General features: G+C 56.7%; 1 protein-coding gene across 1 annotated transcript in view; it reads right to left on the bottom strand.

Moving 5' to 3' along the window:
- The window catches only part of kmt2d (lysine (K)-specific methyltransferase 2D), a 45,767-nt gene that overhangs the window by 3,443 nt on the left and 28,103 nt on the right, over positions 1-14,221 (bottom strand). Inside the window, exons 36-54 of the mRNA XM_064299023.1 lie at positions 13,917-14,040; positions 13,343-13,430; positions 12,580-12,646; positions 11,647-11,879; positions 8,763-11,447; positions 8,149-8,295; positions 7,608-7,772; positions 6,628-6,781; positions 5,881-5,962; positions 5,509-5,684; positions 4,773-4,915; positions 4,300-4,438; positions 3,987-4,120; positions 2,556-3,843; positions 2,060-2,196; positions 1,615-1,745; positions 1,025-1,310; positions 632-705; positions 432-540 (exon numbers count right to left, since the gene is read on the bottom strand). Of these exons, the coding sequence (XP_064155093.1) occupies positions 432-540; positions 632-705; positions 1,025-1,310; positions 1,615-1,745; positions 2,060-2,196; positions 2,556-3,843; positions 3,987-4,120; positions 4,300-4,438; positions 4,773-4,915; positions 5,509-5,684; positions 5,881-5,962; positions 6,628-6,781; positions 7,608-7,772; positions 8,149-8,295; positions 8,763-11,447; positions 11,647-11,879; positions 12,580-12,646; positions 13,343-13,430; positions 13,917-14,040 (6,362 nt within the window). The remainder of the gene's footprint in view (positions 1-431; positions 541-631; positions 706-1,024; positions 1,311-1,614; positions 1,746-2,059; positions 2,197-2,555; positions 3,844-3,986; positions 4,121-4,299; positions 4,439-4,772; positions 4,916-5,508; positions 5,685-5,880; positions 5,963-6,627; positions 6,782-7,607; positions 7,773-8,148; positions 8,296-8,762; positions 11,448-11,646; positions 11,880-12,579; positions 12,647-13,342; positions 13,431-13,916; positions 14,041-14,221) is intronic.

Raw genomic sequence — 14,221 nt, 5'->3', positions numbered from 1 at the left:
AGCCGGTGAGATTGCAGATGAAACCAGCTGTGCAATAAAACAGAGTGTGATCACCTTACATGCAATTATATGAAAATCAACTGCAGGGTACATGACAGAAAACATGCACGAAGTGACCAGAATTCAACTCCTTAGTTGAATTTTAAAAGAAGATGAAATGCCTTACATTGATCAAAAATAAAACATTTTCTGAAGATTCCAAGTGATAAACTGTCAGCAAATCATTCTGTAGAGGTGTATGGAATAGTTTTTCACTCTTTAATTTACCATTTTCCAGTGAAGGGACAAAAGTAGCATAATGTTCAATTGTAGGGTCATTGAAAAGTTTACCAGAGTCTGCTTTTCATTATTTCTGACCATTACATTTATTTTAGTTGGGGGGGGGGAGGGGTGGGAACAAATGTCCAACTCCTCCCTCTCCTAACCCTCACCTCCTCTCCTTTGGGGATCCTGCGGCTGGAGATGATGATGATCTTGTCCTCCTTGTCGAAAGTCACCACCTCCGCCACACAGTTGGGCGCGCACGAGTGGTTGACGTAGCTGCAGGGGGATGTGAAGGGACGCAATCAGAGGGGGGTCACCGAGAGGACCCAGACAGGCTCGGGGGGGGGGGGGTGGGGGGGGCACTCACCGGGCCGGGCCGCCGGTCAGAGTGGCGTCGATCACATGCTCGTTGTTGATCCTGAACATGTAGATCCCGCGGTTCTGAAACCCCAGCAAAGGACAGCAGCTTAAAAAACACCCTTTTATGTACAAAGCAGGTTTTCTATCAGATCTACTGCTCAAAATATAGACTTGGGATGCAGGAATACCAAAAATACATACATATTTTTAAACAAACCGACAAAACCATGGTGGTCAATTGTTGAAACAGTCAGTGGTAGAGTGACGGAGCACTTAACGAACTGGGTTGGCATCTAGAAGGTTCCTAGTTTAGCTGTAGACTTAACTGAAACAATGGCTTTTTAAAATGTCCAATTTATTTATTTTTTGCTTCCATTTTCCTCCGAGGGGGGGAACCCACCTGCTCCTCGTAGCCCTTCTCGCGCCGGTTGGCCACCTCGTTGCGGATGATGGTGCCGATGTACTCGATGACCATGGTGTGCTTCTCCAGGTCCTTGGCGGCGTACAGGCCCAGGCCCTGGATGCGCGAGCGCGCCAGGTACACGTTGTTCTTCCACTCCGTCTTCAGCCGCCGGTACTGCGAGGACTTGGAGTGCACAAACTGCTTGCTGTACGGGGTGTTGGTCTCGCCCGTGAACGTGCTCTGGTAGGCCTTGGACATGCTGGTGCTGTTCAACGTGTGGGGCCTGACGGAGAGAGAGAGAGAGAGAGCGAGCGAGAGGGAGAGAGGCATGGAGCGAGGGAGTGGAGGAGGGAGAAGCAAGGAGCGAGGGAGTGGAGGAGGGAAAGGAGAGAGGGAGGGAGGGGGGCAAAGGGGGTTGAAGGATAAAGAAGGGAAGATGGGAAGAGGCAGAGAAAGAAAAGATGTGTGCAGGGAGAAAGAGCAAGAGAGAATGAATGAAGTGAAAGGAGAGGGGGAGTCAATATGATGCTTTTTATATGGAGGGCTTTTCTAGACACAGACTCCAGGAGACCACACACTTCCCGCACCTCTTGCAGTGTGTGAGGACCTTGGGCTCGGAGCGGGCGCAGCCCGTGGGGTTGATCATGAGCGGGAGCTCCATCAGGGGGTGGCGGCCGTAGCGGAAGGTGTAGTTCTGGCAGTTTTCCACCCCGGGCAGCTAACAGAGAGCACAGAGACCATCGTCAAACGCGTTTGCAAAACAGCCATCGCACATCAGAATTTGCATTTTAAATTTCTCTGTTTGGGCCAAACCCAAAAACGAAATGGCACGACTGCAAGGGATAAATGTAGGAACTCTCAAATCTTGCTGACACTAATGTTGAGTAGTGCAATCCTAATGGCAGACAGCACCGGCAAATCAGCCACAGACACCCAAGTCAGACCACGAGTGAAGGGATAGCTACAGGAATTGATAGCACGGTCTGTGGTGTTCAGGCAGGGGCGGGGTGGGGGTGGGGTTAAGGGACGTACCGACTCCGTGATGCGCAGGACGGCGTGGAGGGTGAGCCCGTACATCTCCTCCCCCTTCACGTGATCGGTGAACAGCTTCAACATGGCCGCCTCCTCGCGCAGCTTGGCCACCTGCTCCACCACCCGGCTCCAGATCCCTGCACGGCCCAGACGACAGAGAGAGAGAAAATAAACGAGAGCAGTAAAAGAACATTAAAACACGAGCAATGGCCCCTACTTATCCAAAAAGAGAGAGAGAGAGAGAGAGAGTGAGAGAGACAGAAAGAGAGACAGAGAGAGACAGAGAGAGAGAGACAGAGAGAGAGACAGAGAGAAGAGAGAGAGAGAAGACAGAAGAGAGCAGAGAGAGCAGAGAGGACAGAGAGAGACAGAGAGACAGAGAGAGAAAGAGAGAGAGAGAGACAGAGAGAGAAAGAGAGAGAGAGAGACAGAGAGAGACAGGCCCTTAGAGCCAGGCACTGATTGGGGAGAAAAGGCGGGCGGTGGGGGGGCGTACCGTCGGGCGTGGCGTCCCGGTACTGCAGGTCCTCCTGGCCGGGCTCCAGCACGCGCACCTCGAAGAGCGGCCGGCCCTCGGCCTCGCTGACGCGGCAGCGGTAGCGGCAGCGGCGGTTGGGCACGCGGGCGCTCCAGTAGATGCGCGTGGCCTCGTAGCCCACGGGGAAGATGGCGGTGGCCGAGTGGAAGGCGGCCATCTGCGAGGGCAGCAGCTGGCCCACGGCGTGGAAGATGAGGCCGCCCACGCGGAACAGGTGCACGCGGTCGCCGCGCTGCAGGATGCTGGCGATCTGCTTGACCTCGTCACGCTCGATGTACACGCGGCGGAACACGGCGAAGCTGCTGAGCTCGTCCTCGCTGGGGCCCTTGAGCTTGTGCTGCGTGCACAGCATGGTCTTGTCCTTGAAGAACATGCAGCGGGCGCGCACGGCGCAGGCGAAGTGGTACGCGTTGGGGCAGCGCAGGCGGTTGCAGCTGTTGGTGGCGCCCGTGCGCTGGCAGCAGGCGCAGCGCGTGCGCAGGCCCCGCCGCAGCGCCACCTCCACGTTGATGAGCGCGCCGCCCTGCGTCTCGTACACCTCGGTGGACCACAGGGCGCAGTTGAGGTGCACCCACAGGTCCACGTCGATGTTGAGCAGGCGGGCGGGGCCGTCGGTGGCGCCGTCGCCCTCCTCGTGGCAGAAGCAGCACTTGCGGCGGTCGCGCGGCAGCCGGTCGGGCCGCAGCGTGATGCGCAGGCGCTCCATCAGCTCGGACACCTCGCGCCCGCTCTCCCGCCGCGAGCCGCCCCGCCGCAGGCTCAGCACCAGCTGCAGCCGCTTCCAGCGCAGCCCCTTCCAGCGCTTGGGCCTGGGCCGCGCCTCCTCCTCGTCCTCCGACGCGGGCCGGCTGCGCTGCTTGCAGGGCTTGGGTGGGGCCTCCGGGGGCGGGGCCGGGGGGGCTGGGGCCGGGGGGGCAGAGTCCGCGGCGGGGGGAGGAGGGGAGGAAGGGGCGGGCAGAGAGGGAGGGGGAGCGGGGAGTCCAAATTCTGGCTCCGGTTCGGTTTTGATTTGGACGGTCGCAGGGCTGGAGGGGGCGGGGGTGGGGGAGGCGGCCTGAGTTTGGGGCTGAGCTGGAGGCAGAGCGGGCTGAGGAGGCGGCGGAGGGGGTGGGGGCGGAGGGGGCGGGGAGGGAGATTGGGGAGGCGACGCCTCCACGGGGTAGATGGGAAGCTGCCGCACGTCCAGGTCCGACACGTTGGTGATGTAACAGTGCTGGACCGCCCTGTCCTCCGGCTCTGGACACTCCTGACACAAAACGATAAAAAAAACATCTTTTCATATCACTGTATCCCTGGATACTGCGCTGCTTCCAACACAGGCCACAGATAAAAGGCACAGTTTTGAGAAGTTAGGTGAATGCAGCGAACTTAATGTTAGGTGCTACCCACCTGCTTGATAAGAGACAGGATGTCCACCTGCTTCTTCAGGGTGCAGCCCGGAAGGGACACGTCAAACTTCTTCAGCCAATCAGCAGAGTCCTGGTCCGAGCCCTCTGCTGGGCTCGCCTTCAAACACAGGGTGCCTAACGAGGTGGAGGGAGGGGTTTAGTCATGCTCTCCTAAAGCATCCATCTGCGTTCTGCCTGCACTGTGATAACGGCACCTGCTCACGATGAAACGCTCCTGTTCTGAGAGAATACCTGACACGATATGCTGGCCTAATGAGAGTTGCCAGGGGTAACAGCAGAGACGGGGGAGTTACCTGGGGCCGCTGTGTCAGGGGCTTTTCCGGGCTCCGCTCCGCCTCCTCTCCCAGGGCTCGGAGGGAACGTCACCTCGTAGGACCCGGGCATTCGAACCTGCAGCAGCTGGGCCACCGCCACCATTACGGTGTTCAGATTCTGCTCAGAGGGACAGAGATGGGGAAGGGTTAGCCGGGCACAGCCAGGAAGAGTCACAGTAGGGGGAGGGGCTAGTGAGGGAGTGGTCATAAAACCTGCAATGAAACTTCCGGGTTCTTCTCTGACTGTTTATTGGTTTACTCCAGGTTTACTCATATGGCACTGTTCATTTAAATAAGAGGTGTTTATAATTTCAAATGTTAATTTCGGCTATAGGGCGCAGTAAGAGTGAGGGGTCACAGTAAGGGGAAGAGTTATTGGGGAACAGTAAAGGGGAGCGGGCATGGCAGGCAGAGGGGGGCGGCTAACTCCGCTGCATTGTCAGACTCGGTACCTTGGCTGCAGCGGCCGATAAGGTGAAGGTGACGGACACCTCGCTGCTCTTGGCTTTGTCCCAGGGGCTGGACCTGGACGCCATCTTCCCAGAATGCTCTGGGAATGAACTCAGTCCTTCAAACGGCTTGCTCTCTGGAAAAGCTGGTGTGTAAAAAAATAAATTCAAAAACAAACGGTTAAATAAAATGGAGTCAAACCATGCCCTAAATTAAGCCGTCCTCCAGATATGAGTGCTCTAAATTTAGATTCTACTGAGCACTCGAGGAAGAGACTCGGGGAACATCAAAACAAGCCATTGTCAGGGCAAGAGATACCACAAAGGACAGAAGACTTTCAGCTATAAATACATGTGGTTGTTAATAGATATTTTGGGAAATTTTTGTACAAGGCGTGGTTTACTACAGTGACTAAGGAGGCAACGATTTTGAAACCAAACCCAGAGTACAGGATGTGTAATCCAAATCCGACACTTGGCTTGCAACCAGAGTTTCGGATTACACACCCAGTACTGAGGGATATTTTCCATTTTATTTTTATTATAGCTCACATATCTTAATACCTTTTTGTGCCCTTTGGCAATTTGGTGAAATGTCAGACTTCCAAATGAACAAAGTAGAGCACAGTTAAGAGACAGTGATGCTATTATTTCACTGAGCAGTGGAACATTATCAGGCGTTGCCTGTTCTGCCGTTGCGTCATGAGGGTTAGAGAAGCGAACGCCGCTGCAGACGTACCGGGGATGGAGGAGCAGGGGATGATGGGAATGACGGGGGAGATGGCTCTCTCGTCCTGCTCCTGCTTCACCACCCCCAGGAGCGGGAATCGGGGCGCCTCGTCCCCCAGAACGCTCTCGGGGGAGGAGGCGGGGACGATGCTGTCCGGGGCGTCGCTGTCCTCGTCGCTCTCCATCCTGAAAAAAACCACACCCGGCTTTAACCACGCCCACCTCACACCCAACTCCATTCATTGCCCGGGTCAGCTAGACCTACAACCACTGGGCAGCCACAACGAGGCACTGTGTTCAGTTCCTACGCTCTCAGCCAATAGCAGGCAGAGTTTCCCCACACCAGGTGTGAGTGAGGCCTGGCCTCGTCGCTGCAGCGCACCTGATGTCCTCGTTCTGGTTGTGTGGCGGGGTGGGGAGGGCTGCCAGCAGGTCCACGCTCTTCACCTCTTCAGCCGAGGTTTCTGTTAGCACGAGACACAAGGAGGACCGCAAAACACGCGTCAACTCACACGGTCAGGAGAAATACACACGCACAGGCACAGACAGACAGGCAGGCAGGCAGACAGACAGGCAGACAGGCAGACAGGCACAGACAGGCAGACAGGCAGACAGGCAGACAGGCACAGACAGGCAGGCAGGCAGACAGACAGGCAGGCAGACAGGCAGACAGGCAGACAGACAGGCAGACAGGCAAACATACAGACAGGCAGACAGGCACAGACAGGCAGGCAGACAGGCAGGCAGACAGGCACAGACAGGCACAGGCAGACAGGCAGGCAGGCAGACAGACAGGCAGACAGGCACAGACAGGCAGACAGGCAGACAGGCAGACAGGCAGACAGGCAGACAGGCACAGACGGCAGGCAGCCGCAGCCAGTACAGGCAGGGAGGAAGGCAGACAGGCAAAGACAGCGAGGACTCGTAGGCACGAGACACAGGAGGACAGCAAACACGGCACAACACGGTCAGGAGAACACACAAGACAGCACAGACAGGACAGGCAGACAGGCAGACAGACAGACAGGCAGACAGGCAACAGGCAGACAGGCACAGACAGACAGACAAGACAGGCAGACAGACAGACAGGCAGACAGGCAGACAGGCAGGCAGACACACACACCCTTACCCATGGGCTCCTCGGCAGACTCCCTCTCTCTCTCCTTCTGCCCTTCCGGAAGCTCCTCCACGGCCGTCAGCCCGTTCAGAAGCTTGTGCTGCACCGAGGGGGGCGGGGTGGGCGGCAGAGAGGAGGGCGGGGTCGGCGGGTTGCTCAGGTTGCTCTGGAAACCACACAAGGCATGATGGGGTGTGTCAGCTGATTCGCTTAGACAGCCAGGCGTCCTGAAGCCCACAGTGGCACTGCCAATCACCAACTGGTTTGACTTTAACCAAAATGAAATGTTTTGCTCCACAGCAAAATGCTAACGGTGAGTCACTGATCACACAATGGCACTCACGGCATCCATTTTAGGCAACGGCAGATTTACATTAAGAGGAAGAGCTGGAGCTGCCAATAAAGCAGTGGAAAAAGGGGGAAAAAGAACAGCAGGCTGCTCTTGCCTGACCTATGCCATGACAGTCCTTTGAAACACACAAGGGTTTTCAAAATGCTACTGTGCATGACTTAATTTATATAGAAGTGAGGGAAATCGAATAGGACACACAAATAGGGCTAGTGAATGGTGATGTGGATGGAGAAATGCATTCAATCGTGTACAATTAACACACTGGTAACCTGTATCTGTGAACCTAAAATACAGATTATTATGATAAAATAGCCAATGAAATCTGTTTGATCAAAAAAAAAATGTTCAGTACACAGATTAACCTAGGTTCGCTGGTAATTTAGCTTAGATTTGTCTGGAATTTCCAACACTTCTTTGTTTCTACTGTACTCTGCACTACTTCTTAAAAATAAAAAGCAGTGATGCATCACAGTCGATTCTGGACCAACAGCAGACACCAATCCTAATAAGGCAGCAAGGAATCCCGTCTTGTCAGAAGGCAGAAGCACACGGCTAATGTGACGGTGTTCCGTACCCTCGGTCCCCACATACGCACCCCCATGCTAAGCTCCTCCAGAGGGGCAGCCCCGGCACGGGTTACCTTGGTGAGCAGCTGGGAGTAGTAGTCGGGGATGTTGTCGAGCACGGCGTTCCCGAAGGAGCCCTTGAGCTGGGCCTCGCTGTCGGCGGGGCTGCTGCCGAACGGGGTGAAGAGGTCCAGGCTGGCCGTGATGGAGGGCTCCATGAGGGGGAGGAGCGCCAGCTCCTGCGAGGGAAACCGGCCCCAAATACCAGCGTTACCACGGAAACAAAGACCCGTGCCACGAAGCGTCACAAACCGACGCAAACTCACAAAATTGCAGGACAAACACGCCATTCATCTACAACTCAAGGCCCCCCCCCGTTGGGGAAGGAGTTATCGGATTGCGCATACACTTTCAAATATATACACACTGAAATATATTTTTCTATTTACGCCGACTTTCTTAGGGTGTGGGCAGAGGAGGTTTATGAATGGGTTTCTAACTGCATACCCAGCCGTTGTCAGAGGCTAACATGCAGCACTACACCCTGTAATGGGTGGGGCCAAATGTGTTTTTTTGGAGGTGGCGGTGCGCTCCGTCCACTGGGCGTCTGCTCACCTGTTTCAGCTGCTTCATCAGGGCCTCCGTGCTCTTCCCCGGCTCCTCCTTCTTGCCCTTCTTTCGGGAGTTGGACACCCCGCCCCCCACTTTGGGGGCGCGCTTGGCCTTCACCACCGGAGGCTTCTTGGTGATGGACTGCAGGTCCTGTGGTAGGTTGTGTGTGTGAGACCACATTCAAATCATTTTCATAAAAAGGCTGAAAATAGATTAAATGTAATATGCCACTTTGACAGACCCTGAAACCAAAAGAGGAAGAGTAATAAACTCCCAATACTGCTTCTCACATTTATCCAACCAGGAGGACAGGAACAGACAATACAGGAAGTAGTGAAAAGAGAGTGCAGCAGGTTTCACCTTCCCCAAAGGGGGCATTTCCCAGAAAGCCCAGAGTTTATTTCAACACAAGGTGCCAAGAAGCGGTACATTAGCCCACTTGCACATTGATATCATTACTTAATTCATCCTTTGTATAATTAATCTGCTGTATATTTTAAGGCATCTTAGTGGGAACTTGACATTCTATGTTTCACTGGGGAGTGAATACAGCGCTGCGCTTAAGCACGGTGTCCCCCTACAGGTGGCTGAGGGTATGTGCTGTGGCCGCGTCTCACCTCCATGTTGCGCGGGGTGCCCTGCAGCTTCTGCTCCAGCAGGGCCAGCTTGCTGTTGATGTGGCCGTTGATCTCGCTGTGGACGCCGTCCGAGGGCCTCTGGGCGGCCAGCTGCAGGTTTTTGGTGCGGAGGAGCTTCTGCAGCAGCTGCTGGCCCGTCTCGGGACGGGGCCCGTGGGGCGCTCCCTCGCCCTCGCGCTTGACGGCGCCCTGCCGCGCCTCGTCCCCGCCCCCGGCGCCGCACTGCTCCTCCCGCGGCTCCTGCTTGATGTTCTGCAGGGTGATCCTGCACGGCCCCTCCTCCTGCTGCTGCTGCGCCGGCGCCCCGTTGGCCTGGCCGAGGGCCTGGAGTTCGGCCTTGAGGCCCCCCGGGCTCCCGCTCACGCTTTTGGAGGGGGACGCAGTGGACAGAGCGGGCGTCCCCGGGCCGGCCCTCGAGCAGGGGCTGGCGCCCTGCTCCCTCTTCTGGATGGCGGGAGGGAAGAGCCCGGAGGAGTCGGAGGAGCCCGGCCGGGCCAGTCCGGCGGGGGACCCCACGGGGGTGTGGGAGGCCTGGAACGGGCTGGAGCCCGCGGGCGTGTGCGGCTGCGGCTGCGTTGGAGAGGGCTGGTGGGCGCCGCCGGGGTGCGCCAGGCCGTGCCGCTGCTGCAAAGGCTGCTGGACAAAGGCGGGGTCGCCGGGGGAGGTCTGTCCAAACGCCTGACGGGGGGACATGGGCCTGATCATGCGCCCCTGGGGCGTAACACGCACCTGTCCTGGTGCCAAACCCGGCTGGGCCCGGGCCATCTGCTGTTGCTGGGCGACTGCGAGGTCATACTGGGGGAACACCCCCTGCTGGCCCACCTGACGCGGCTGACCTGGCGCCTGGACCATCATGCCCTGCTGCGACTGAGGACCCATGCCTGAGGGCTGCCCCATCATGCCCTGCTGCTGCGGGGGGCCCGGGGCCCCATGGTGGAGCTGCTGCCCCTCGGGGCCCTGCATCCGGGGCCCCTGGGGCCGGACCAGCCCCTGTCCCGTGGACATCCGGAGCATCTGCCCCTGCTGCAGCTGCCTCTGGGCCAGCATGGCCTGGATGTGCTGGATCTGCTGGTTGGGCGGAAGGTGCCGGAGCTGGGGGTTCTGGGCGATGATGGCCTGCAGGTTGACCTGGCCCCGGAAGGGCCCCACAGGAGTGCCAGGCCTCTGGCCCATCATGCCCTGCTGCTGTGCCCTCATGACTCCGCCCATCTGTCCCAGCATGCCTTGCTTCTGCTGCTGAGCCAAGAGGGCCTGCTGTTGCTGCTGCTGGTTCGGGTGGACCATCGCGCTCAGCTGAGCTGGAGCGGGGCCGGCCTGTCCCATCATGCTTTGCAGCTGCGCCATGCTGTCTTGCTGTTGGCCCGCCATCGCTCCCTGTTGCTGCTGTTGTTGTTGTTGTCGTTGCTGCTGCTGTGCTACATAGCACATCTGCTGTCCTTCCTGCTTGACCATGACCTTCTCCCCGCCCATGGAGTTCTGCAAGGGCAGCGTCTGGTTGCCCAGGTAACCGTGCTGCGGCTGAAGCTCCGATAGCTGCTGCTGCTGCTGCTGATTCATGAAAGTCTGCGCCCCCTGCTGGTCGCCGACGGGGCCCGGCTGCTGAGGCGGGGTCGTCGGGCTGAGCACCCTGCCCTCTTTGAGTCCCGGGTTCGGGACGTCCTGCGGGAAGCCGGACACCCCCGTCTGCTGCTGCAAGCCCTCGGGGACCCCCGGCATCTGCGCCCCGTCCCGGGCAGGGGTCTCGGGGGCCATCGGAGGGTCCCCTGGCTGCGGGCCGGGCAGGAAGCCGGGCGGCTGCTGAAGCTGCTGCTGGGAGAGCAGCATGCGCTGGGCCAGGACGCTCTGCTGCTGGGGCGTCAGCTGGGCTTGCGGGCCCCTGAGGGCCTGCTGCTGGGCCCCTGCTGCACCCTGGTGGACCCCCATCAGGGCCTGCTGGCGCTGCTGCTGCTGCAACATCTGCTGGTTTCCCATCATCCCTTGCTGGCTTCCCATCATGCCCTGGGCCTGGGCCATCGGCTGCCCTGCCACGAGGCTCTGCTGCGGCTGGGCCACGCCCTGGTCTCCCATCATGCCCTGCTGAGCCTGCTGGTTTCCCATCATGCCTTGATGCATCGCTGCCTGCTGCTGCTGCTGGGCTAAGAGTGGGTTACCCATCATGCCCTGTGGCGGCTGCCCGACCATGGCACCAGTCTGCTGTCCCATCATACCTGGCTGCGGCGCCTGGTGCGGCATGGGTTGCTGGTTACCCATCATGCCTTGCTGCTGCATCTTCTGGACCATCTGCATCCTGTGCTGCAGCTGCATCTGCCGTTCCTGCAGGAGTCTGGCATCCGGCCCCTGGGGCCCCGCGCCCGGGGGAAAGTACCCGCCAGAGGGCCCCGGGGCCACGCCTCCCACCGCCCCGGGGTGCCCCGGCTGGGCCCCGCCCATGAAAGGCTGGCCCTGGGGCATTCTGACCGGCATCGCCCCCTGCGGCATGCACTGCTGCCCCATCATGGGCGCCCCCTGCTGGCCCATCATCATCTGCCCGGGGAGCTTGGAGAGCAGGCGGGGCCCCTGGGCCGAGGGGCTGGGGGCCAGGATCCCAGAGCCCTGCTGGTGCTGCTGCTGTTTGCTGCGATACTCCGCCATCAGGTTGGTGTGCTCCTTCTGCTGTTTGCGTACCTGAGACACACAAAACCCCATAAGCCCTCCACTGCCTTACATCATCACAGAAAACACCCTGACACACCCTCATCTACCTCACATTAACCTCAACACTAGCCTTTAAGCTTTTCCCTCATTCGTCGCCCCTTCGAGGCGCCCGCCCACAAGGCAGCGCCCGCCCCCCCCGCCGTGCCGGCGCCCGAGCCCCGCGGCGTACCTGGTCCAGCTGCTTCTGGATCTTGCTCTGCTGCTCGGTGACCAGCTTGAGCTTCTCCACGTCGGCCTCGGCGAACTCGCGGCCGGCCTTCTTGGCGGTGCGCTGCTTGGCGCACAGCGCCTTGCGCGACTTGCGGTGCACGCCGATCTGCTCCTCCAGGAACTTGAGCTGCATCTGCAGCAGCTGCTGCGTGTGCAGGAGCCACTCCTCGTACTGCTTCTGCTCCGCGTCGTCTGCAGCGGGGGGGAGAGAGGGGAGACAAAGCAATTAACAGGACTCATTTGCCTCCAATAATAAACCGCTAATTTACAATTCTGCACCTCACAAGAGCACGACATAGGGGGCGACATAGCTCAGGAGGTGAAAGCGGTTTTCTGGCAGTCGGAGGGTTGCCGGTTCGATCCCCCGCCCTGGGCGTGTCGAAGTGTCCCAGGGCAAGACACCTAACCCCTAATTGCTCCCAACGAGCTGATTGGTACCCTGCATGGCAGCCTTTCACCGTTGGTGTGTGAGTGTGTGTGTGAATGGGTTTATGAGAGGCATCAATTGTAAAGCGCTTTGGATAAAAGCGCTATATAAATGCAGTCCATTTACCATCCATTTAGCATGACACACTGTTCCTGTACAATTACACTTATCTAGCTGACTAACCATCTTGACTGAACCGTTCAAATAATCTGTTTAAACTTCATAATATTAGCTGTACAGAGGTTAAGAAGTTCAGCTTCGGTTCCATTTGTTGAGACTGTATGGGTACATGTAAAATGCTATTCTTCATATTGAAATGTTTTTAAAAAGTGAACTCCTTAAACCCGCTTGACTAATGAGGAGGTCATCACATCCACACCAGCCGTTTTGGTGAACGCCGGCTTTCAGGGCCGAAGTCTTAGCTGGCGTCAGACATCCTGAAACGACTGCCTGGAGGACACTTACTGATGATGCCCTGCACAAACTGGGGCGGGTTGGGTCTGTTCTGCGTCGGGTCGCTGTTCTCCCCCTCCTGAGAACGAAACGGAGAGAAACCACACTGTAAAGCTTTACACATGACATGGGTCCACTGTCTACCTACCACCATCACACTTTACACACATTAAATAACATGGCCTACTTATACAGCTAGCAATCGAATCTATCATGGAGAACCTGCCTGGGTCATTGGTGCAGAAGCAGCATCTGGCTCATATCTCAAGGCCTGTAATTCCCTAGTTCACAATCATGCTGTTTAAAGTAGAGGCAATAGCTAGGAATAGCACAGGGGACAACTAACAGCTGGCTAGCTGCAGAAAGCGAGGTCTGCTGGGCCTAATACTCCACTGCTGGGTAATGACCTGCCTTCACACACACCAACAGGTTTGTGCTTTATGCAAAATTAATGCAGCATTTCTAATATTAGGAAAAGTTTTAAGGGGAAAATAAAAAGTTAATGAACAGTTGGCAGGGGACTTGTACTTTGGGTTGGTTTACTAATAGTGCAGTGATGGTCAAGACACTAAAATGCTAACAGTAGTAATTAGGTACAGCTGCTAAAAAGCTATCTGTAATAATGATGGTAAATGTGCTACAAAGCTAGCAGTAATCACGATGGCAATTGGATTTCCAAATCTAAAGATACTATTAGTGCTAGTGATGCTAACGGTGCAGAAGACACCACTCATGTGACACCTGCTAGAGATGGCTAACCCCGAATGACGCTCACCTTGCCAGGAGCTGTGAGGACCCTGGCCTGAGGGTCGCTGGTCCCTGGGCCTGGGGCAAGCCTCTGAGCCAGGAGGGACACCTGCTGCCTGTGAGAGTCCAGAGGAAGAGAAATCAGCGGCGGCTACACTCTCCGCCACCTGCGTCAATCCTCACCCACCTGCGTCAATCCTCACCCCTTCTCTGTTCTATTAAACAAAAAGATTCAGTTACCACGTCACGTAAATGGAGCTCGCCTACGCGATTCTGACCATCAAACTAGGAGTACTGAGAATCATTTCTACAAAAAAAATAGTTCTAAAAAAAAAAAAAAAGTATGACGCGTGTGTGGTCAGTCAGCACATCAATTTTTCCTGAAGTCTCTGGATATTTGGAGAGTTTTACATAAGTACGCAATGACACCGTACGACTCAGAAACAGAGGCCAGACGCAGTGGTTCTGGGTCTGATGAGGTACTGGATGCCCTGATACTGCAGGTCAAAGGACCGGTCTGATTGGGCCCAATGCCCCCGTACTCCCGCAGACCGCGCGCGCCTCACACAACCTTGCCAGGCTGACGTTTGCGCGGCACGCACCTGTTCATGCTGGGCGGCACGCCGATGGGGCCCTGCGCCATCACCCGCTTGATGCCCTTCAGCGCCTGCATCTTCGCCTTGGCGATGGGGTCCATGATGTCATCTGCTTCAAACTTGTCCACCTCTGTATACAAAACAAGACTTATTTAAAATAGGCACAGAGACCAAGAGAAATTTCAAGGAGGGAAAAACCCTGCAAAAAACTGGGGTTTCCCCCAATATTCCAAATTCACATTTCAAGGAAAACTTTCACAGGTTTCATAGGCTTTGTGTGTAAATGAATTATGGACATTATGGCACTGAAT

Source organism: Anguilla rostrata, chromosome 11 (assembly GCF_018555375.3).
Source record: "Anguilla rostrata isolate EN2019 chromosome 11, ASM1855537v3, whole genome shotgun sequence".
NCBI classification, from domain to species: domain Eukaryota; kingdom Metazoa; phylum Chordata; class Actinopteri; order Anguilliformes; family Anguillidae; genus Anguilla; species Anguilla rostrata.
This window is presented reverse-complemented; position numbering and strand designations above follow the sequence as displayed.